The sequence below is a fragment of the Rutilus rutilus genome (assembly GCF_951802725.1).
Source record: "Rutilus rutilus genome assembly, chromosome: 20".
Lineage (NCBI taxonomy): Eukaryota > Metazoa > Chordata > Actinopteri > Cypriniformes > Leuciscidae > Rutilus > Rutilus rutilus.
In genome coordinates, this window is record NC_140225.1 from 12,647,658 (window position 1) to 12,670,568 (window position 22,911).

At 35.4% G+C, this 22,911-nt stretch overlaps 1 protein-coding gene across 1 annotated transcript; it reads right to left on the bottom strand.

The window, feature by feature from the left end:
* Positions 1 to 15: 15 nt before the first annotated feature.
* tspan15 (tetraspanin 15) lies at positions 16 to 22,888 on the bottom strand. Its single transcript, XM_084391854.1, has 8 exons — positions 22,699 to 22,888; positions 14,103 to 14,288; positions 13,445 to 13,519; positions 11,368 to 11,463; positions 7,745 to 7,858; positions 4,612 to 4,662; positions 4,039 to 4,155; positions 16 to 1,495 (listed from the first exon to the last, which is right to left on the bottom strand). The coding sequence occupies exons 1-8, from the start codon at positions 22,780 to 22,782 to the stop codon at positions 1,334 to 1,336; spliced, it is 885 nt and encodes a 294-aa protein (XP_084247980.1). The 5' UTR covers positions 22,783 to 22,888; the 3' UTR covers positions 16 to 1,333.
* Between the last annotated feature and the right edge of the window lie 23 nt (positions 22,889 to 22,911).

The following is a 22,911-nucleotide window of genomic DNA, read 5'->3' on the forward strand; positions in this document are numbered from 1 at the left end:
AAGAACATCCACTGAAGCAGCAGAACACAGCGCTGTAAACATCATTTATTCATTCATTCAGCAGGACACTCACTGTGTTCAGGGCAAAACTCCAGCTTTAATAGTCAAGTCAATACATAGACAGACAAATCACACAAAAGACATCAGTAAAGCCCAAAAAAGCTTAAAAAGAAAAAAAAGAGAAAAGAATAGATGTTAAGACCTAAGTCTTAATATTCCCATCAACCTGTTTGTTTGCAATGATTTTTCTTTAAATAATGACACTGAAACTAATGTATAATTTAGTGCAATTTACATAAAACTGTAGAAACGTTAAATATACCATTTAATGACTCCTGTCATTTAAAACAAATTATGTATTTATCATAAAAACTGGATTGGATTTTTAAATGTTTATACAAAAAAGAGACAAAATAGTGGAGAATATAAAAGCTACAATCCTTTGGCACAAAAAAAAAAACTTTAAAAGATATACCCAAAGATGTATACCTGCATCTCTGACAGAAATATGTTGAACTTAAAAAAGAAAAAAAATATTATGAAAGGGCACCACATATTCATTAAAACTCCAAGATTAGTAGATTACAAAATAATCAGCTCATAATTAGTATCTTTATGACGATTAAGAGGAAATAAATGCTGTTTCGGGTAAAGGCCCAATTTGGAATGGTGATGTAAAAAAAAACCCCAGCAAATATGGTGGTATGGTGGCAACCAAGGTATTGGATTTACAAAGATTTTAGTGTGGAAACTCATACTGTTACTCATCTACATACATCTCATCTCAGTGTACAAACAAAACAGCAATCTTATTATGACGAATGTAGTTTTTATAGAAGTTCTCTTATGTGAACACGTTATTCGTGTTAGCACAGGAAAAAAAGAAACCTTGCACTTTATCACCTGAGACTGACAGACTGACAGGGTGCCAATTGTCAAATCAGATACCCTGTCAAACAGAGCTAAACTGTGTAAAATTCTGACTCAGTCAACCTGATGAAATTATATAGCATCTTCGGTCTACGATTCAGGTGTGATTTAGTAGAAAGAACCTGAGACGGAAGGTCAGTCCAAGCATCAGTTCATTTCGACACATAAACGACCCATTTTCAGCTGACAGGTTAAATAACAAATCCTGAGAGTAACCGTGAAAACAATATTGACAGTACAAAAATGACTTGCTTGCATCAGTGTATCTTTGGCTGCTATAACAACAGTAACAGCACAGCAGCAGAGAGCTACAAACAGTTATATTCATCCACAGCAGGTGATAGTACCTGCATAAATCCTTTATGTAGTATCCGATATAAGGCTTTCTGTTAGGAGTTGTCACTCAGTCCATCAAAGGCATACATCTGCAGCATTTGGCCAGCTTGCTTTGGCTCTTGGTCCCCGGGGATTTTTCATTCAGCAGACCATCCCTATAGTGACCGTACTCCTCGATGGCATCTTCCACACGGGTGATATAAAGCCAGGTAAAGATCACTCCAAAAAACTAAAAAGAAAAAAAAGAGAGTAATACTTTTGTTCAACATAAATAAATAAAAAATCTTTATGTGGTATTGGAAGGGTTTATTGCATGTATTCCCTGATTCAAGTTCTGGACTTTGATTGGCCCTTCCTCAACAGATGACCATTTTGTACAATTTGTGCAGCCTGTTTCTAATGGTTGTCTGATGAACACTCATTAACTGTCGCCAGAACTGACTGCAAATCTCTTGATGAAAAGCTGAGGAGCCTGAGGTTCTTTGAGGTGTCAAGTGGCTCTTTTGGTCTTGGCATAATGGTAACATGTACTTCAACGCTTATGATAGAACAAAAGCTTCTTTCAAACAGTACACTTTTGTACCTTATTTACTCCTAAAGGGTGGATAATAGTACCTTTAAGGAACATATTAGTACCTTGAAAGGATACCTTTTTTTCTGAGCGTGCAGCGATAAATAGAGATGTAACTTTTTCCACACACAGAAATGGCCTTTCTGTTCATTGAAGCAGTACAAAACATAACAAAATCTACATTGTAATTTGATCAGTTATATCGCCTTTTATTCATTGACATTGGTGAAATGCCAACCCAATATCTTTTCTCGTATTTTTTTTTTCACAGCACTGTGTTAATCTGTGCACTTCATGCTGCAGCTACACTATTTGTGCAGTAATATAAATCTTGTAATAAACAACTGGGGTGGTTCACAGTGTGGGGAGACTGACTAATGACTCTGAATCAACCGTGAATCACCATTTATGGAAAAGAACGATGTAACTGATTATAAAAGCTTCTCGGTTTCAACACTTTTCTCATTGAAAAAAAGTCCCTCCGCCTCCTCCCATACACATACACATTCTTGCTCACAAGCACACACGCATAAGACTGAAGAATGTTCAAATGGAAACACTGTAATCCAATATGAATGTCACTGCTAAAAAATAAAAGTATGCTAAAAGTCTTTCTGAACAATACCTGTGCTTATCACATATAACACTATATCTTCTGGTATCATTTCCTGTGAAACTACAGATAGGGACTGTCTGACCTGATAGAAACTCAGCCCTGTTCTCAGCACCTCTAAGAGTACAACCTCTCAGAGTCCTTATAAGAGTAAAGATGGAGATTACTGTTTGTGTGCATGTGTTTTTCTCTGTGTTGGTGGGTTATCGAAGTTGCAGTATTATTATAATGGCAACATAATGGACTAAAAATGTATGTGATTATGATAATCCACATCTGCAACTGGTGTTTTTCGGTGCATCAAGGCACCTCTTTAAAACTGGTTAAAATGGGGGGACACACAGTAACAGCTGCACATTAGAGGAGAAGGATTTCCAGACTGCTAATTTGCTAAAACCTGTCCATGGTACTCTTTATTCATTTAAACCATGTCTCTCTAAACCAGGCAGCCACCTCCTCATCAGTGCGGAAAACACTTTACGGGGGGATATTATGTAAAGAGGCGATTTAATTACACTGAACTAATGAGTTGGCACAGATAATGATGAATAAAGACAAGATGAAATATCTCCATAAAGCCAAATACTTGGCCTTTTGAAGAGAAAAATGATTGGCACTTTTTGCTACGGCAAGTTATCAAAGTAAATATATAAATATTAGGGTTGCCAAAATTCTACTTTTTGAGCTTTAAGGAATAATTTTGCTTTTAATTTAACTACTACTACTACTACTACTAATTATTAAAAAAATATTAACATGTGTTACAACTTTAAATATAACACATTTACACAATTAAATCTTATGTCCTACTACTCAATGACTCGTTATCGTCAGTTTAAGCCAATTCATTATATAAAATGTTCTTATTTAAACATCACAGTAGATGTGTATGCTCTTGTCACCGTTATCTCTAATATCCTATTTGAATCTGAGAAGAACTGACCAGATGAAAGTATGATATTTGTCTGCCATGATTACAGGCTTAGAATGACTGTTGGATGAAGAGGAGCTCTGGAAGCAAGGTTGTGCTGTAATAACTAATAAACATGAATAGGTCTTGAATATATAAAACACAATAGGATGGGACATTAATACACTGCGGTGTCATTTTTAAAATGTGAAAATGAAGAATGGTTTGCCAAAAAAGCTAAAATGATGGCCTACACTACAGTAGGTTGACAATAAGCACTGTCGTTTTTGAAAAGGAGGACATAACCTTCTCATGGATGGACACAGAAGAGTTTGAAACATGTTTGTTGTTGTAGGCTGTCCAATTAGTTTTTCTCGTCATTCAGCAAAGAAAGAGAGCAGGATGACATTTATTTCCAGAAAGATTTAATGAGTTTAAAAACAATTATTCCCCACACAACCCCAACACACTTGAGAATAAAACATTTAAAACTGAAATAATTGCTGTCACAACTTTAATCTCGAACTCTTCAAACACTTTGAAAGGTTCTTTCAACCAAAGAAAAATGCCATTTTTGTTCTTGGCAAGCTTGCAAGGGATAAGAGCACGTATGTTTTAATAAAAGTGCATAATTTGTCATATAAAAACTGACAGGCAATCTGAACCTTCTTCTCTTACCTGAGGTAGTAAGATGCCCAGAAGAAGACCAGCCATGACTGTATAGTTGTCCACGAACCAAATAAAGACTGCATCAGTGCAACCGCGGATGTGGATGACCTCTAAATTGTCTAGCCTCTGTGGGCAAAGGTAAGGCCAGAGAAACAGAGGTCATATTCAAAAGTCATCTTTTCACTATTCAAATTCTAAGAGTAAAAAAAACAGCCCTCTTCGCATCTTATTAACAACCAATATAGCAAAGTAATGGGTGTGTTGAGAGATGCGAATGTAATGTATTGAGGGATAATTGGATGCTGTTATAAGGCAGATCATCATTCATCTGTGCATGCTGCATATTCTCACAGCCTGTTAAAATTCAGAGGTGGTTCTCATTGCTCTTCCCAGATGATCTGATTACCGATCAGACCTTTGACCCTCCAGATGACTGTATTCATACCGGGTGGATCGACACAGACAACTTTTCAAATATCAGAATGCACTTATACCTACTCTAACTTTCTTTTTCGTTTGCAAAAGCAGATCTATAACCAAAAGGTCATCAGACATAGAAATAGAGTTGATCAGGGAACATACCTCTTTATTCAGGGTCTTGTATCCACACATCGTATTAACAACTTCAAAAGGCTGTAAAACACAAGCAAATGCAGTCTTACCATTTTCATAGAAGTAGTAAAACATGTCCTGCATCTCTCTTAAAAACTAAGATTGCAAACAGATCTGGCAAACAGCAAAACATATGGAGAAAAATGCTAAGAATACTAAGCTTTATAAATGAAGCTGAAATCATTCTGTGAGTAACTCTGCACATTCTGATTACATTTAAATGGATGGTTCACCCAAGACTGAATATTCGGTCATTAATTATTCACCCTAATGTCATGCTAAATCTGTAAGACTTTGGTTCATCTTTGAAACACCAATGCAGATATTTTTAATGTAATCTGAGAGATTTTAGTTCCTCCATAACTTTCAACCCATGTTCATCGTATAAAGCGATCGAGTCTCTTCAGAAGATGTGGATTAAACCACTTTATTAATATCGGTTTCTTTTACAAACTCCTTATGAACTTTGTAAAGAGTCAAAGTTTTGGCTGCATAGACTTTCAGTGGAGGGACAGAAATATCTCAGATTTCATTTAAACATCTTCATTTGTGTTTTGAAGATAAACAAAAGTCTTATGGTTTTGGAAAGACATGAGGGTGAGTAAATGATGACAGAATTTTATGACAACATGACCTCATTAAAATGGATATAGATTTTCCAGACTGCATCAATGTAGTTTGTTTGCCTGATAACAACACAGAATAAGCTGATGACAGGACAAACTTACATTTAAAACGACAAGAACATCTGGTGACAACCCAAAAAGATAAACTGATAAGTGGATTGAATTTGATAATTTAATGCATCATTGGAGCAACAAATTCAGCTCATGGGAATGTAAAAAGCAGGGATATAGGGTTAAATTAAGCTAAACATTCCTTTAAACAATATATGGGTTTTATTAATATGAGGGTCACAAACAAAAAGGCAGATAAGTTTTCAATATCTTGTTTCCTTTTGAAACAAAAGTGTATTTAAGATAAGCACACAATTGCAACTAAGGCACCTTGAAGAAATTCAGCCGGAAGGGCCTGATGTGATATTCATAAAAAAATTAATTAAAAAAAACATTTTATATACTGACTAAAATCAGAATATATTTGTATTTGCACTGGGATTTTTGTATTTGGAAAACACATCAGCCAAACTGGTCCTACTATTTTTTGAGCTGGTTAAGTTGTATAAGGTATTCTTATATTGGAATAATACGGTTATAAGCAAAGAACAAACAGATCTCCATCAGTCTTAATAAAGTGGGATTAAAGATTACTTAATTGGTATTAAAGGCAATATCACCAGATTAGATTCTGATATTCAATTTCAGACAAAACCTTCTGATGTAATCTTCACATATTGAAAGCATTTTAGTGTACTACTATGTCTTAGACCGAGGTAATGATGAGGTAATGCTTGTCCATATGTAATCTTCACACAGCTGGATGTTGGCAAACAAACTCTGTGCTTGTTCCAAAACTAATGAAAAATTTATGTCCTTTTGACTGCAAGACCTGTTTTAGTGTTGCAACTCAAAGGACCTATTTTTCAACTGTCCTATGCAACTTCAAAAAATTAGATCTTTTAATATTCAGGTGAATCTAATATCAAGCTGCATTGACATGTTACTAACATTCTGGCTTATGTTTGACAGGTGACAGTGTTTGACAAGAAAATAAATGTGCAAGATACAAACTATATAACAAATATAGCTGCCATCTTTATTGTAACATGGCGTAACAATATCTTCCTGACTAAAAATCTGGCAGATGCGTCATTCCTGCTATGCAGTACATTTTCATGTCCCCACATAATGCACTTTATAAAAAATATTCTACATAAAATGCCTATTTTTTCCTATAGAATGAAAGTGAATTGAGTCTAAAGGTGTTTGGAAACCACAAATCATCAAATGATGATTTCACAGAAGAAATAAAGTCATACAGGTTTGGAATAACACGAGGGTGAGTAAATTATTATGTGAACTATCACTTTAACTAACAAAAGTCATGCCCCTTCCATCAGGAAATGACATCATTTTTGGCACAACAGCAGCAGCACAAACATTCCAGCCTAAATTGACACTCGTGTAAGCGGACTCTCAATCCCTCATTGAACTATGGTTAACTCTAGCTCTTTATTTCCATCCTGTTGGACAGTTTGTACATGTTATTGCCATTGTGTAAATAATCAAGCTTTCAATCAGTGCTTCATCAGAGAATATTTTCGAAAGTCTGGTACCCTTTTATAGAAATACTTCTTAAAATACAAAACAAGAAAATTAACTTTTAGCAGTTACAGATTTCAAAAGGTACACAAAACAGGAATGACCCAGATAACGCAGGATCATTATGAGCTCAACGTTTCCATAAATGAACAAATGTAAAGCAAAGCAGCTGGCTGTTATGGAAACTGGAAACCCTGAGCAGAAAACACATCATATTCTACATTTCAAAAATATGACATGAACAAAGTTCCTTCCTAATTCACTGGATGTAGTGGCATTATTTTGAACCTGTAAAATTGAGCAGAGCTCAAATGGGACAGAACAAAACTAGCTGAGGAATGCTGAAGCACACAAAGTGACAATTTTTTCTTTTGTGTGTTTCATCTTCGCCTTTTATGTCTCCTTTCAAGTAAGCAAACAGTAGCCTAGTGAAAGACTCAATTGCTTTTGGTTTGAACCAGGGCTGGTCTAAATAAAAAAAAAATTATTCAATTTATGAGTTTACATAAAATACCACATAATACTGTAGGATTTTGTTTACCCAGGTTTATATATAAAAAGCTGACATTACTCTAGTCTTCAGTGTCACATGATCCTTCAGAAATCATTCTAATATGCTGATTTGATGCTTAAGAAAAATGTATTATTAATATCAATGTTTAAAACAATATTTTTGTGAAAACCATGATACTTTTTTTTTTTTTTCAGAATCCTTTGATGAACAGAAAGGTCAAAAGAACAGTTTTTATTTGACATTGAAATTTTTTAAACAATTTAAAATGACAAACTTTTGAAGTGGAAACTGCTTTATGACAAACTGGACTTTATCTGTGTATAGGTATCACACTGCAAGAGGAATGAAAAGATATTCGTAGACAAACCTTGGTAATACAGCAGGTGTATGGCGCTGCACACGCTAGCGGACCAGGAGCAGAGCAATTATGATACATGTTCACCTCCCAGTCCGTGTACTCCTTTCCCCCACAACATTTGAACTGGAAAAAAACAAGAGTCAAAGCAGTAAAACCACTTACCAATGGAAATATCAGCATAGCTTCACAGGAAGTCTATTATTTTTGGTAAAGCTGGTTGTTTTCTCATCTAGCACTGCTGAAGATCTGGTGAGGCTATGCTATGGTAGAACACGGTGGTTCAACAGTCATAAACAAGCCTACCGGAAGAATATTTGTACATTGCATTTTTAAAAAACAACATTTGTGCAAATGATTGAATTTGCAAGCATGTCATCTGCTAAATTGCACCTAGGTTGACAGGGCATGAAACAAGAGAGGTGAATGAATAATCTGAACTGCTTTATATTAATTGATTGAGCCTAAAGCTTTCAGAGGACATGCATGAATATTAGGCTCCCGTCTTCCCTCACTGAATAGCACAATTCATATTCTAGTACATTAGCTCATTTAAAAAGCAGTGAATAACATTTGAGGAAATTACTAAAGAAATTGGTGGATCCCCTCAAAAGAAACACATCTTCACTGATGTACAAGAATTATATGACAATCAGCAAAGAGCATAATTAATTGTGTGATGATATCCAATTGCAGAAGGCAAACAGAAATTAATGCAGCGTGGGATGTCAGTCATAAAACAAATAAATGAGGAATGACCAGGACCCCTTAGGGAATGAAGCCACTCTCCACATCAGCTTGACAGAAAACACTGACTGTCTTCTGATTCACAGGCTCCTGTGCAGTGTGCACTGCTCCTTACAATAATGATAATCAACTTCACTTGACAAAACCCGCTCATTTGGAACGCACTCCAACGTTGTCTAATACAGACAACACTTAAGCCACACAGATTAGCATTTGTTGTTACCTCATTTATGGTCAGACGTTTTGGCAGTTTGCTGGTCTGGAGCATTCAGGTGTGTGTTAACCTGAATGCCAAGGAGGAAAGACATCAGCAATGATCTTAGAGGAGCAATTGTTTCTGCCCATCTATCTAGGAAGGGTTATACGCCCATTATATGGCCAAGGATTTGAAGTCCATCATTCTACAGAATGGAAGATTATTCACAAGTGGAAAACATTCAGAGAGTTGCCAATCTTAGAAGGAGAACAAGTCAGCACGGCTTAGGTTTGCAAAGTTGCATCTGAACAAACCTCAAGACTTCTGGAACAATTTCCTTTGGACAGACTAGACCAAAGTGGAGATGTCTTGCCATAATGCACAGTGCCATGTTTGGCGAACACCAAACACAGCATATTAGCACAAACACCTCATACCAACTGTCAAGAACGGTGGTGAAGAGGTGATGATTTGGGCTTGTTTTGCAGCCACAGGACCTGGGCAACAAAATTCCTCCAGAATGATGTGAGAGACTGATAAAGTCATATAGAAAAGGATTATACAAGTTTGATAAGAGATATTATTCAACTAAGCTGCCTTTAATTGATCAAAAATACAGCCATGTGAATTTATATAAAATATCTATTATTTTAATTCACTGTTCTTGTATTTTATATTACTGTTGTGATGAAAATATGATTTGGTGAATTTGTTTAATGTTTCTTCTTACATCATTTTTTATGCGACCTTAAACTAGCTTTTTCGTGCAGTTTATAACTTGTGAATAATGTAGAAACTACCACAGAGACAACTAAAGCTCAACAAATAACAGAACTTACTTTTCACTGCTTATTTTAGCCAAAGATTGTGAAGTACTGAGAAATTGCAAAATGACTGGTTTCTTTCTCTCTCTAATCTAGAGAATTGATATTTCGATGTAGACTTGCTCCCTGTGCTGTTTTTACTGCCTGTCAGACTAAACACATTTTCCCTCTATGATTTGGAATCTCACTCACTTAAGATAAATATTCTGTGAAGTCAAGATCAATACCTGCTGTGTCATGTTGATTTTGGCATACTGTTCGACAGCAGCCTTTGCACACAAAAATGAACAAAAACAAATTAAAATAATATAAAAAAATGAAGGATGAAAAACAAAAATCATTCAAACCACATTTGTGAAAAGGACTGAAGGTGGTTTAAACAGAAAACAATCCATTTATCTTTACAATGTACCAAACTAGAGCTAAACCTTTTCCTTTCGACCATCACACTGTGAGGAATGATTACCTGGAATTGAATGGTTTTAGAGCAGCAGCTTTAGTTTATTTATTCCTAATCAAGTCAAAATATCTAGTAAAAGGAAATTGCTGTAATATATTTGTACATAATTGAGCACTGCTAAAACAGCTCTCTGTAACTACTCATATTAAACAGTTTCATGCAGATGCTCCGTGTGAGGTTGTGTATTTGAAGGACTAGAAGACATCCTCAAGCACTTGAATGCATCATAGAGCCACTGGGCTCTTTGACTGTGTTGCCATAAAATGCCTATGCATTGAATGTTTTGTATAGATGTACTTGCAAATTACAAGTAGAGCTCTTTGAACTCCTACAAAGTCTAAATTCCCACTTGGTGGGATTTATTTCCTGAAAGTCTATATATCATTTCTCACACATAAAATTAAATACAAAGGAATTTCAAAAGCAAATGGTTGATCTCAATCTCGTACCTGTGCATTAGAGTTGTTGTGCCTAATTTATGGTCATTAAAACCCACTCCTCATAGTCACTGGTCTTAGTTGATTTAACTACTGTATAAAAGGGACATCTGAATTGTCACTATCTGACATCTGAGTTGGATTATAGGGCCCTATCATTTCCACGATGCAGAAAACACGGATGCAATTGCGGAATCCAGACATTAAAGCAAGATATACTGTATAAAGCTGAATGTCATGGAATTTGGACATTTCAAAAGTAGTACTGTACACTTAATCAAATTCACAATCAACCTTCCAATTTTTCTGCAAAGGTATTCACTACAAACCATCGAAATAAATGTTCCATTTAACTTTAGGAATTTATGACAGAATTTATTACTAACAAAAAAAAAAAAAAAAAAAACTTGTTATTTTGAAAAAAAAGAAGCAATTTTTGTTGCAAAAAGGAATATTTACTTTTTTTAAAGACTGATTAAATTGTTAGGTTTTATGATACATTTGAATTAAATCTTAAATTTGTATTAAATCAAAAAACATAAAATCGAGAAAAATGTAAACAGAATTTAGGACAAAAATACAATGGAATTCGGTCAAAACAACAACACAGACTTCATATGGCCCTATTATTGTTACAATTTTAATAATTATTAAATTCAATTGATTAGCTACGCCTTATGATAAATCATATTTTATTAAAAAATATTTAATTCATTAATTAGAAATATTAATTAAAATCATTCAAATGGAATCCAGAAAAAAATTAAACAAAAAATACAAAATAATTAAAATGGATGTCATAGGACCCCATAGGTTTACCAGTTTTTTTTTTGCAACAAATGAGTATCAGGAGTATAAGCATTTACAAATGCAGAGAGGTCTGGACTGACATTGTTTCATAGGATGAACTATGTCGACAGACCGAATTCAAAGATCTTCAAAAGTCAGCATACCAAATATAAATCTCTTACCTTTTCCTGAACAAAGTCCATGATGTTTTTGAAATCAAGGTCATCATAGTAATTCACCATGCCTTTACGAATGTTTTTGTTGAGAAGGTCCACTGTCTATTGGACAAGGAAAGGTCAGTGTTATAACAGGAAGATGTTGTTTTTGCAAAAACAATTCATAATATTTCATATACGATGTCAAGCCCTTGTTGTTTTCAAAAAAGAAATAGTGCGCACATCCCAAAAACTTTTGGCAGGTGCTTGGTGTTGACAAAAAAACGTTTATGTATAGAAATTACTATTTTTTACAGATTAATGGAACCGCTATGGGAAGTACAATGGCCCCTAATTACGCAAATTTATATGTTGGTCAGTTTAAACATGAAAGTGTATTGAACCCTGGGGCTAATCCTTTTTTACCTAATATACATATATGGCGTCGGTACATTGATGATATTTTCCTTATATGGTGTGGCTCGGAGAGTGAATTACTTGAGTTTCAACAATTTCTTAATCGTAGTAGCGAACATCTTAAATTCACCATTGATTATGATGAGTGTCAAGTCAGTTTTCTTGACCTACTCATCATTAAAGATAATGATAAATTAGTGACAGATTTATATATAAAGCCCACTGATAGAAATACAATATTACATGGTCAGAGTTTTCATACTACACGTTTAAAGAAAAGTCTTCCAATTAGTCAGTTTAAAAGAATTCGTAGGATTTGCACATCTATTGAAATGTATGAAACACAAAGTAAAGATTTATGCCAAAGGTTTCATGAGAGGGGGTATGCAGATGATTGGACTGGAGAGGCTGCAGCGCGTTTTGAAAATATTGATCAGCAAGAATGCCTTGCTAAAACCCGCTCTAAGTCTACTGATAATAGGTTATCTTGCATTATTCAATATTCTGCGTTGAGTAAGGAGTTTGCACATATAGTGTTAAACACTGGCATATTTTAAGTTCAGATCCCACAATTAGTCATTTTTGTAAAGATCCTCCACGATTTGTACATAAACGAGCTCCTAATATACGGCATATGGTGGTGAGAGCTGACCAAGGGTGTGATCGTCCAAGCAATCCCTTTTCAGTCTCTGATGGTAATTATAGGTGTGGACAATGTGCACGATGTAATTTCACAAAAAAAGGTCACACTTTTAGCCATCCTCATTCTGGGAAACAGTTAAAAATTAAGGGAATAATTTCGTGTAACACCAAAAATGTAATTTATATGATCAAATGCCCATGTGGTTTAGCATACATAGGTAAAACACAGCGTTATTTGAAAACGCGCATTGCAGAACATAGACGTAATATATGTTTGAATGACCAATAGAACCCCATTGCTGTTCATTTCAATGTTTTTAAACACAATTTGTCGACTCTTCGCTACTTTGGTATAGAACTAGTAAGAGTATCCAGAAGGGGTGGTGACATTAATAAGATCTTAGAAGGAAGCCTTTTATATACATACACTTAATATTCTTTCTCCAAAAGGATTGAATATGGAGTTTGATTTGAAAATTTTCTTGTGAACATCCTTTGTGTTTTTTTTGTTTTGTTTTTTTTTTCAATATCATGTTGGTTATTTTTCTCTCTTTTTTTCAATATCATGTTGGTTATTTTTATGTATAATTTTTTTTTTTTGTGGTTATATTTGTGTTTGATTAGATCGTTACTGCATTGGATGATTGGGTAATTAGTTCACTAATGAGGTCACCTGTGATGGTTCACACTGATATAAATTCTTGTTTATTTTAAGCCCTTGTTGTTTCTCATCTGTTTTTGAAGCACTTAGAAACAATCTCGATAAAACAGTAGATACCAGGGAACAATTAGGTTATTAATGAATATGACTGAAATGAAGTTCACAATGATGTTAATTATGCTCTGGCATTAATGATTGCTGAAGTGTCAAGAAGCCAAACAGATTTTCACTTCCAGCTGACAATGAAATCGCACAATCTGTTACTTGGAAATGACAAAGAAGAAACACATACTTTGAAAAACAAGGCAGGAATTTTACACATTTGTCAAGAACATAATACAACAAACAAATAAGAAAAAAAATCTGTGATAAAAAGGTTTGTACCTGGGTCCTAAAGATCAGAGCAATAATCCCACCGACGAGCTCCAAAATGAGACACAAAGCCAGCATGTAAAGAAACTGCAAGGCAAGAGTAAAAAGTGAAAGAGACACGGCACATTACTCGGAATCAAATGAAACAACATCTCAATTTCTGCCCTACTTGGGCAGTGACTCCATCCATGCATGTACAGCACATTTTCAGAAGGCAAAAGGTCCAGTGAATACAAATAGCTCAAAACATGATTCAATTCCCATAAGTTTGTTTCCTTGCTATTGTGTGCCCCTTTACAACCTTTCTTTCTTCTGTGGAACGCAAAAGATATTTTGAAAAATGTTTTTGTCCATCCATCCATAAATGAAAACACTGGATATTGACTTTCACTGTACTGACAAAATCATGTTCTTTTGTGTCATAAAGATTTGGAATGCCATGAGGGTGAGTAAATAATGACTGGATTTTCCTTTTTGGGTAAACTATCCCTTTAAGCTTATAATATTATTTTTCTGTTTGCTCAGTTCAAAAAGCATTATTATAAAGAAGTATATGAAGTGTTTTGTTCAGAAAATCAATATGGTTAACATAAGCGATATGCTGAAGTACAGCGATTGTGATGTAGGACACTACTATACGCAAACGTCTGATGGAAAAATTAAAACTTACCACTTTGAGAAGACACAAGTTGTCTCTGAGAGACGCCAGAACCCCGATGAAGGAAACGATGAACATGACCACACCGAGCACAATGAGGATAATGGCGGGAGCCAGGAACACTCCTTCCAGTGTTTTGTACCGTTGCCTCTCCACCTCTGCATAGATGCCGATGGCCAAAATAAAGCCCCCTATCAACTGAAACAAATCGCACAAATCAGATCAGACCATTTGGATTTCAAGCAAAATAAGATTACAGATGGGATAATCAACACTATTTTAGTTATGTTACTTGATTTAAAAGGGAGATGGGTCAAAAGCAACCCAAAAGAGTCTTATTATTGAACCTAGGAGTATTTTAGTTTTCATATTTAAATTTATTACGGTTAAAACAAGAGCAAAGTAGAGCTATTTGAAATTGCCAGCTCCTCAGTTAATGTATTCTGACCTTGAATCTTAATGGCTCCCCTGATGCGCAGAGTGTGATTTCCATTTGGAAATATTCTAAATGATTATCATACTTTACTGATCGGAGCCCGTAGTTGACTTAGTTGAATTAAAGCCTGTGGTGTTAACCCAAAAGTGCATTTCTGTGTCAGACTGAAGAGTAGTAGAAAGTAGATGTAGGAGAAGCAGATGATAGTTGAAGCTGTACAAAAGTGACATAGAACAGCAAATGCACTTCTGTAACCCAGAGAAAAAAAACTATGGGTAGCAATATTCAATTTGAAATGTAATATGCAAAATGATAATGCAATATGTAAAATGGCAATGCATTTCTGTATTTAAATTTACATTTTCCTTGACATTTGTGCAACGTTTGGTGCAAAATGAAAATTCAATTATATGAATTTACATTTGCCATTTCATACACTAGTTTTAATTATGTAAATTGAATACATATTTTAATGCTTTATAAGTTGCAAAACTTGCCAGTAAAAGTTTTGTTTGTGCTGCTTCGATTTTTAAGATATTAGACATTTAATTACAGGTGAATGCGTCACCAGCCCCCGACCTGCTCCACATGCAATGGGCCATCTTCTAACTGTATACACACTGGGAACTATATTCTCAGAAGGCGAAGCACTGCTACTTGGGCGGAGTGATTTGCTCGCAGCACCTGAGAAGCCCCGTGGTGAGGAGCAAAGAGTTCGCTCAGAGTTGGAGTAAATCACTCCGCCCAAGTAGCAGTGCTTCGCCTTCTGAGAATATAGTTCCACTTCCTAGTATGTATACGGTTAGAAGATGGATGCGTCTCATGTGACCTTGTTATTTGTACACGCTGTGACTATACAAATCACAACATGTAAATAGGAAAATGTTGGCGTTATTTTGTCACTTACTGGGAGCAGTATGTTAGCTGGAGCCATTTACCTCCAGTCTTTGCGCTAAGCTAGGCTAGCGGTGACAGAGTTGCGGCACGCACGGAGATGAAAAGGGTATGTATGGACTTATCTAACTCTGGGGGATACGATGAATAAGCTAAAGTCCCAAAAAGTCGGCGTGTTCCTTTAATGAAAATGCAATCGCAAGTGTCTTAACTGTGAGTGTAAATGCAATTAGGAAAAATAACATTTAAATGATAATTTTGCTAAAGTTTTAGCTTGAACATGTTCAAATATCGAATCATTTCTGTAATACATTTTCATTTTCATTTTGCAACTTATAAAGCGTTAAAATATGTATTCAATTGATGTATTAAAACTAGTGTATGAAATGGCAAATGTAAATTCATTACATCTGATTTTTCATTTTGCACCAACGTTGCACAAATGTAATGGAAAATGTAAATTCAAATACAGAAATGCATTGTCATTTTGCATATTACATTTCAAATTGAATATTGCTACTCATATGCTTCCATAAAAAACCACCGAGCTCCAGTGACATGGCTTAATGGCATAATCAAATAATAACCATTATAATGCGGGGCTGGTAAATTGCAGCAAAACCACTTCATGCCTGTTAACTCATTGTGTGTGTGTGTGTGTGTGTGTGTGTGAACATGCCTGTGTGCATATGGGCTTTACAACAAATTTGTTGTGCTAATGCATTCCTTCTGTCCCTGAACCTCCCTTCTCATTCAACACCACACCAAGATGTAGTCTGTATGGATAAGTAAGTAGTAGTAATCTTCTTCCTTAAATAGAGGCATAATCGGTATGTACTAAGGGCAAAAATCATTGTCAGTGCATCACTAATATTATAAATAGTGTGTAAATCACTAATTGTTCTAAAATGATACTGAACTGTTCAACAGTACAGAGGATCAAATTTCAGAGGGAGGCAGCTAGGCTATATTGTATGGGGAATGCAAGGGGGTGTAAACAGGTCAAACTGGTGAAAATGAATGGACTAATTAGAGTAAACGTCACCCACTCGGACCATTTTTATTCTCGTCCAATTGAAATGAACTTGAAACACAAAATGATCTGCGAGTAATCCGTGTTTTAGTAACAGTCCACTCGGTTTGGTTAAATTAAAGCTCCACCTACGTGTCTGCCATCATCATTAGTTTGCAGAGAAAAGAGAAACAAACTGAAAAGAGAAGATGGCTATTGTTGAACCAATATAAAAATGTTAACTTAGTATCTTATATGCGCTCCAAAGCTGTATTTTGATCATTTATATGATCAAAAACTTTTTGTGAAATATTATTAGGATTATTAGAGTTTTAAAAACTGTTTTCTCTTTTAATATATTCTACAAAAGTAATTTATTCCAGTGATGACGAAGCTGAATTCTCATCAGTTTTCAGAGTTTTGGGGTATTCAGTATTCAGTGTCACACAATCCTTTATAAATCATTTTAATATACTGATTTGAAGACACCTGTGAAGAGATGACTGATGCAAACTCTGAATCAACATGCACTAATGCTAATTTTTTTCATATATTGTAATCATTATGTCCACAATTACTTCAATGAGCTTACTGTTTCTGCCTTAAATTATACATTGTTAGCTAACTGCATGATTTGTATATGTAGGCTACATTTCTGAAATACATTACTTGGACACAGCCACCTCTGATAACATATTGCAAACTGCTAAAGGTCTGTACATTTTGCCAATAAGCCTGATTTCCAATGAAGGTTGAATAATTTCAATTACAACTGTACATCCTGAATACAAGTATTCAATTATAAAAATAAAAAATAAACATACTGATCACAAAATGTAAACAGTAGTGTAAGTTGATGAGACTTTGACGTGACTTGATTAAAAAAATAAAAAAAAACAGCATGGTGGTAAGTTGCTTGGTGATAGTCAAAGGTTGATCGTTTTCAATACGCCATTAACCCGGATGTGTGAACAATAGATGGAACATGAATTTGAACAATGAAGACGCAAAGCACTCTCTGCATTTCAAAAGACCGCCACTGGTAAGAAGTCAGAGTAGCTTGGTTAACCGTTATAATTTTTGTACTTTATCCTAACGTGCGTTTTCAAAATCTGCACAAGAAAATCAAAAATATTGACTAATGTTACAACCACAGTTAGAGAAAGTATGAAACTAACGTTATCATGCCACTGATGCTTAGAAATATCAGTGACTAAATCCTAGTGGGAGATACTGATAGACTTGAAGAGAAACTGAAACAAAAAATGCCTATGTTTAGGTATGTCATATGGTTTCAAAAGCCTCCTGGGAAATTGGCTGGAAAGTGTCAACCAGTTATGACCTTTGGCTGACTTTAAAAGGACTGAAAGCATTAAGGTTGATGGAGTCCGAGACCACCACCACCTCATTTCAACAGAAGCCGGTTCTATCTGGTCATTATAATTCATTTATTTTCATGTAGGCTACCTTTATTCCAAACTGCATTGTTTAAACATTTTTATCACTTGAAGGTATATGAAAACAAAGATCATCCTGATAGCAACTTACAAAACGTCTAGAGGTCTTCAACCTTTCTCATGGGGACAAACTGTCCTGCAAAGTTTATTTCCAACCTACTTCAGCACACCAGCCTATTTCTTTTCAAGTGATCCTGAACCGCTTGATGAGGTGCTTCAGGTGTGTTTGACTAAGGTTGAAACAAAGGGGCCGTTTACACAACACCGTTTTCATCTAAAAATAGAAAACTTGATGCGTTTTGGCCTGAAAATGCAAAAGTTTCTGATAACGATGCCATTATCGTCTCCATGTAAACTACAAAAACATGAATTTGTGAAAGCGGTGATGTCATGCGCATGGGTATTGTTTGGTCTATATTAGGGGTGGTGAAAAAAAATCGATTATTGATTAATCGCGAGTATGTTATGGACGAGTATGAATCGATTATTAAATTTTCAAAAAGCGATTTTTTATTAAAAAAAAAAAAAAAAAAAAAAATCCACTCTGCGTGCATTTAGAGCATGTTATGGTATGAGAGGCGAATCACAACTACTTCAGAAAACCCAGCACAATAGGAACTACCAGGCAGTGACGTATGTGTACGATGAAATAAAAAGTATTTCACCTCAGAAAAACGGACGTTCCTGTCCTGTCAGCCGTTATAGGCTACTGTACTCGTAGCGCACACTCTTCAATTGCACGCGCAAATGCGGAGGGGCGCGCCGTGTATAACCTTGTTTATACTTTCGCCTGGCTCCGCAGCGCGAGTCTCCGCAGACTGCGCGCGCACCTCCCCAAACGGACGAGGTGTTTATACTTGACGTGCTCGCCGTTGTACTATTCTTTGAAACGACAGGGGGCGACTCGAGTAATTGTCCTCTAAACCATCAGGAATCAGCAGTGAGAAGAAGAAAGCTGTACACACGTGACAATGTTTATTTTAGTACACCACCACCAATACCACACTACAAAAAGAATCGTGTAAAACCCAGTAAACCCTGAGATTATTACTTGTGACAATAAAACAAAATATATGGATATGAGAATGTATACAATTAACTAAATTAATGATCTCTATATTTTCTAATTTGACTAAACATTTCATTAAGTTTCGTGAACATTTGTATTAAACATGGACCTTTATGTTCATTAAAAATACTTTTTATGCTATTGTATGCTCATTTTTTAAATGTAAGCAACTCATTTAGACGTGCAAACTGGGTGCCGGTGTGGTGAGAAGTTCGAGCTCGGCCAGATTCGGCTCGAAGTCGTTCATCTTCGGATGCGGCGCCGCGCGCGTTGTTACAAAAAATGTCGCGCACACCGCCAGGCGAAATTGGGTCTTGCGAACCCAACGCGCACGACCGCCCACACCGCAATGACGTCATTTTTGCCGCGTGCACCTTCGCGCTCGTGCGGACGCGTCGAGTATAAGGAATCAGGCTTATCGCTTCACTGTATAGTGCAAAGGAAACTACGAGCATGCAACGTTGTTACGTTGTAAATTAGTAAGTCATGAAATAAAAGTAAAATACCAATAAATCACGTTACTGGTACGTCGTGTGTTAGCTGAGAAGGATTTGCATGCAGGTATGATTTTCATTCTATTCACCAGGAGCAGTTTCCATGTTTCATTAACAGTTCTTAGTATTGTGTATTCACCATGGTAACTGTCGTTTAAATATTAACCCCAAAATGCCACTTTATTTTCACTTTGTGTTTCACTTGGTGGCTCATACCAACATTGTATTAACAAAAGCTAGTTTGGGACTGCTATTTAATATCTTTAGCTGAACACCTTGTCTTTCTAGAAGAAAATTGTCCAGTTTCTACAGTATGTTGGTTCTGATCTACTTCCTAAAGGAAATAAGCCTTTCATTTATTTGTTATTGTTTAGTTCAACTTGATGAGTCACAACACAATGTGATGTATTCATTTCTGTGTTCTACAGAACATAAGCTACATACAAATAATTCTGAAGTTATAACTACACGACACAGAAACTGACTTTTTTTAATACTGCAATCACTTTGTAGTGTATTTTCGTTTACTGTTGTGAACTGGAAAATCAATAATCGCTAATCGAGAATCGTTAATAATCGAAAATCGACTGTAATCGAATCGGGACTTCAATAATCGTAATCGAATCGAATCGGGAAATCAGACAGATTAACCACCCCTAGTCTATATGCGTGTAGTGTTTCTTTACAAAGTGACATCGCCAACTACTGGCCTGGCATGAATAATACAGTGTTTTAATAGTTTTTGTGTGTTATCTGTATGCAAAAAAAAAAAAAAAAATTGCAAAGGAAAACCTTTTCCGTTTTTAGCTGTCGTCGTGTCCTACATTGTTGTCGTGTAAACGTGCTCTAAACTCGCCAGGACAGTGGGTCCCCAGGAGCACTTACATCTGCAAATATATGCAATTCAAAACCATTTCTAAACATCCAAAAATAGCATTGAGCCAATCAGTAAAGTTAGCACCTTCACCCTCTTCAAGTCAAGTAAGTTGTACGCAAAAAAAAAAAAAAACAGAGACATGAGTGCACATCAACATAGATGGTAAGAACAAATGTACACCCTTGCCTTTGTGAGCAGAATAGCCATCCACACATAATAATTTACCCTTGCAGTCTAAGCACATCCACCAGGTCTCTTGTGAAAGCCATGATGAGAGCAGCACAAAGTGTGCGCTAGGTCAGTCAGTACTGTAATACTGCTGCCAATGGGCCACCAAGAGGTGGCATAATGGTCTGAAATAGCGTCCTGTGGGGCCCATTGTTATGCTGTCAGTGTGATAGGTTCAATATGTGCAGTCCTGCTCTTGACAGAAAGCTATGGGAGAAGCACAATGGTACAGCCCATAGCATTTCAAACCCCTTTCACACTCATTTTTAAATACCAATAACAGATGAGAAAAAAGATAGCAGAATGTCATAGTGCATACGCCATGAGAGTGGCTCAAACTTGAATAATACTACAATGAAAAGCATTATTTGCATATAAAAGGGTATTATCAAAGCATAAATGTCACATTAATGTCACAAATGTGAAATGTATATATAAGATTATTATATGGGATGACAAAATTATATGATGCAAAAAAATTAAAGAAATAAAGAACATCAAATGTGGAGAATAGAAACATTTAAGAACAATTAAACTGAACAATAGGAACAAACATTGTATCGTAACTATAACTGTAACTGAATTTATGCTTTTAATTTTAACCAGATCTGAGTCTGAACTGTTTTCAAATTTAAAACACCAAATTCCAGGTCTTATGTAACCCCAAATGACTCTCTAGTTTATTTTTTAGTAGGCCAATTCACAGTTTGACAACAGTAAATAAGAGTATTAGATAAATTGAGAACTAAAATACAGAAAGACTTGCTTGATGATGTTTGCTTGATAAAGCTTGATAACGTTTTGCATTAAAAGCACTACATTAGCATATTCACTAATGGCTTTTAAAATGTATACAGTACAATTAGCATATGTGTGGTTATATGTATAGACAATATATTACAGGATCAAGCATTCAGGACAAATGCAATCTATTTTTATCTTTCAACTGCTTTAAAGAACAAGGTAATCCAGGAAAACACACACACACAGTCACACACACATTAAGGAAAGGTCTCACAACTTTTATCCATAATAATTTTATATTGTAATATAGGCTAATAAAAGCTTTTAGTTAGATATTGTAATCCTATAAAGCATCCACCAGAGAATGTATCCTACTATTCAGTTTTATGGTGAACAAATCTGCACTCCGACTCTTGGATTTTCTATATTATACAGTAATCCTGGTTTCAAAGCAGGTTTGACCGTAAAAATAAAGGTCTCACGGATAGCAAGCATTCTTCATACTAATGACAACAAAAAGGATACTGCTCATACAGGTGGGAAAGAGTCCTCAAGTGGTAAATTCTTAAATAACTCAAAATTTATGTTGCACATGAGCTAAGTGATTATGTACAAAATAATATGAAATTTGAATGATGGCTTTAGTGGCATTTGACTCCATGGTCACAACGATTTTTTATTTTTTTTTAAATGTGTTCACAGCTTTCACAGCATGACTGCACAGTAGCCTACACACAAAATGTTGGTCATCTGATCGTCATAATGCAATCAATAACAGAAGCAAGATAACCACCAACCACTAAAATTTGCCTGTTTCAGTTTCTATCTACTTGCTATTCACTAATGGTTTTGTGCCCAGATGAACATATCAGTTTAACAAAAAAAGGTCTTATTTAAAGCCTATACCTACTTTAATTAGTCATACCTTAATATTTCCGCTTAGTACTTTCTACAGCGAGTACATTTCATGCATATATATACACCAGTAGGCCTATGTATATATACACACACATATATTTATTAATAAATCAATTGATAAACACATGCAACGTCGTAAAAAATAAAACATTTGATGTTTTTAATAGCAAGTTAGCCTACTCTACTAAAGAGATCATTCAATAACAAATTCTTAACCCTAGTAGCCTACAGTAGTAGGAGGGTGGGGTCAATAGCACTGGAACAGGTTAATGGGCGTCTTGACATAATTAAAAATATATAAACATATACAACATGTTACTTCTAGCAGATTTCTGATATTCAACTAACGTTATATTCTTTTCTTTCTCTCTGTTCTTTCCGACTTTTTAAACCGCTCTTGTGCGCATTTGCTGACTATAGCCTCATGAATTTATCACACCGATCTATTACATAGGAGAGAGAAAAACAATCAAACTCACCCAGAAAATTGTTGCATATACGATTAACGAGAACTTGAGAAAGATGTACGAGCATCTATCGCAATATCGGACTTCTTTTGACATGTTAAAAAACGTAAAAACGGCACGGTTCCCGTAAACACTTCCTGGTTTGTTTGTATCGTCTACCTGAGCGAGCAGAGCACGCGCTCCATTATCACAAACGCCGACATGAATTACAATATTTTGATTGAT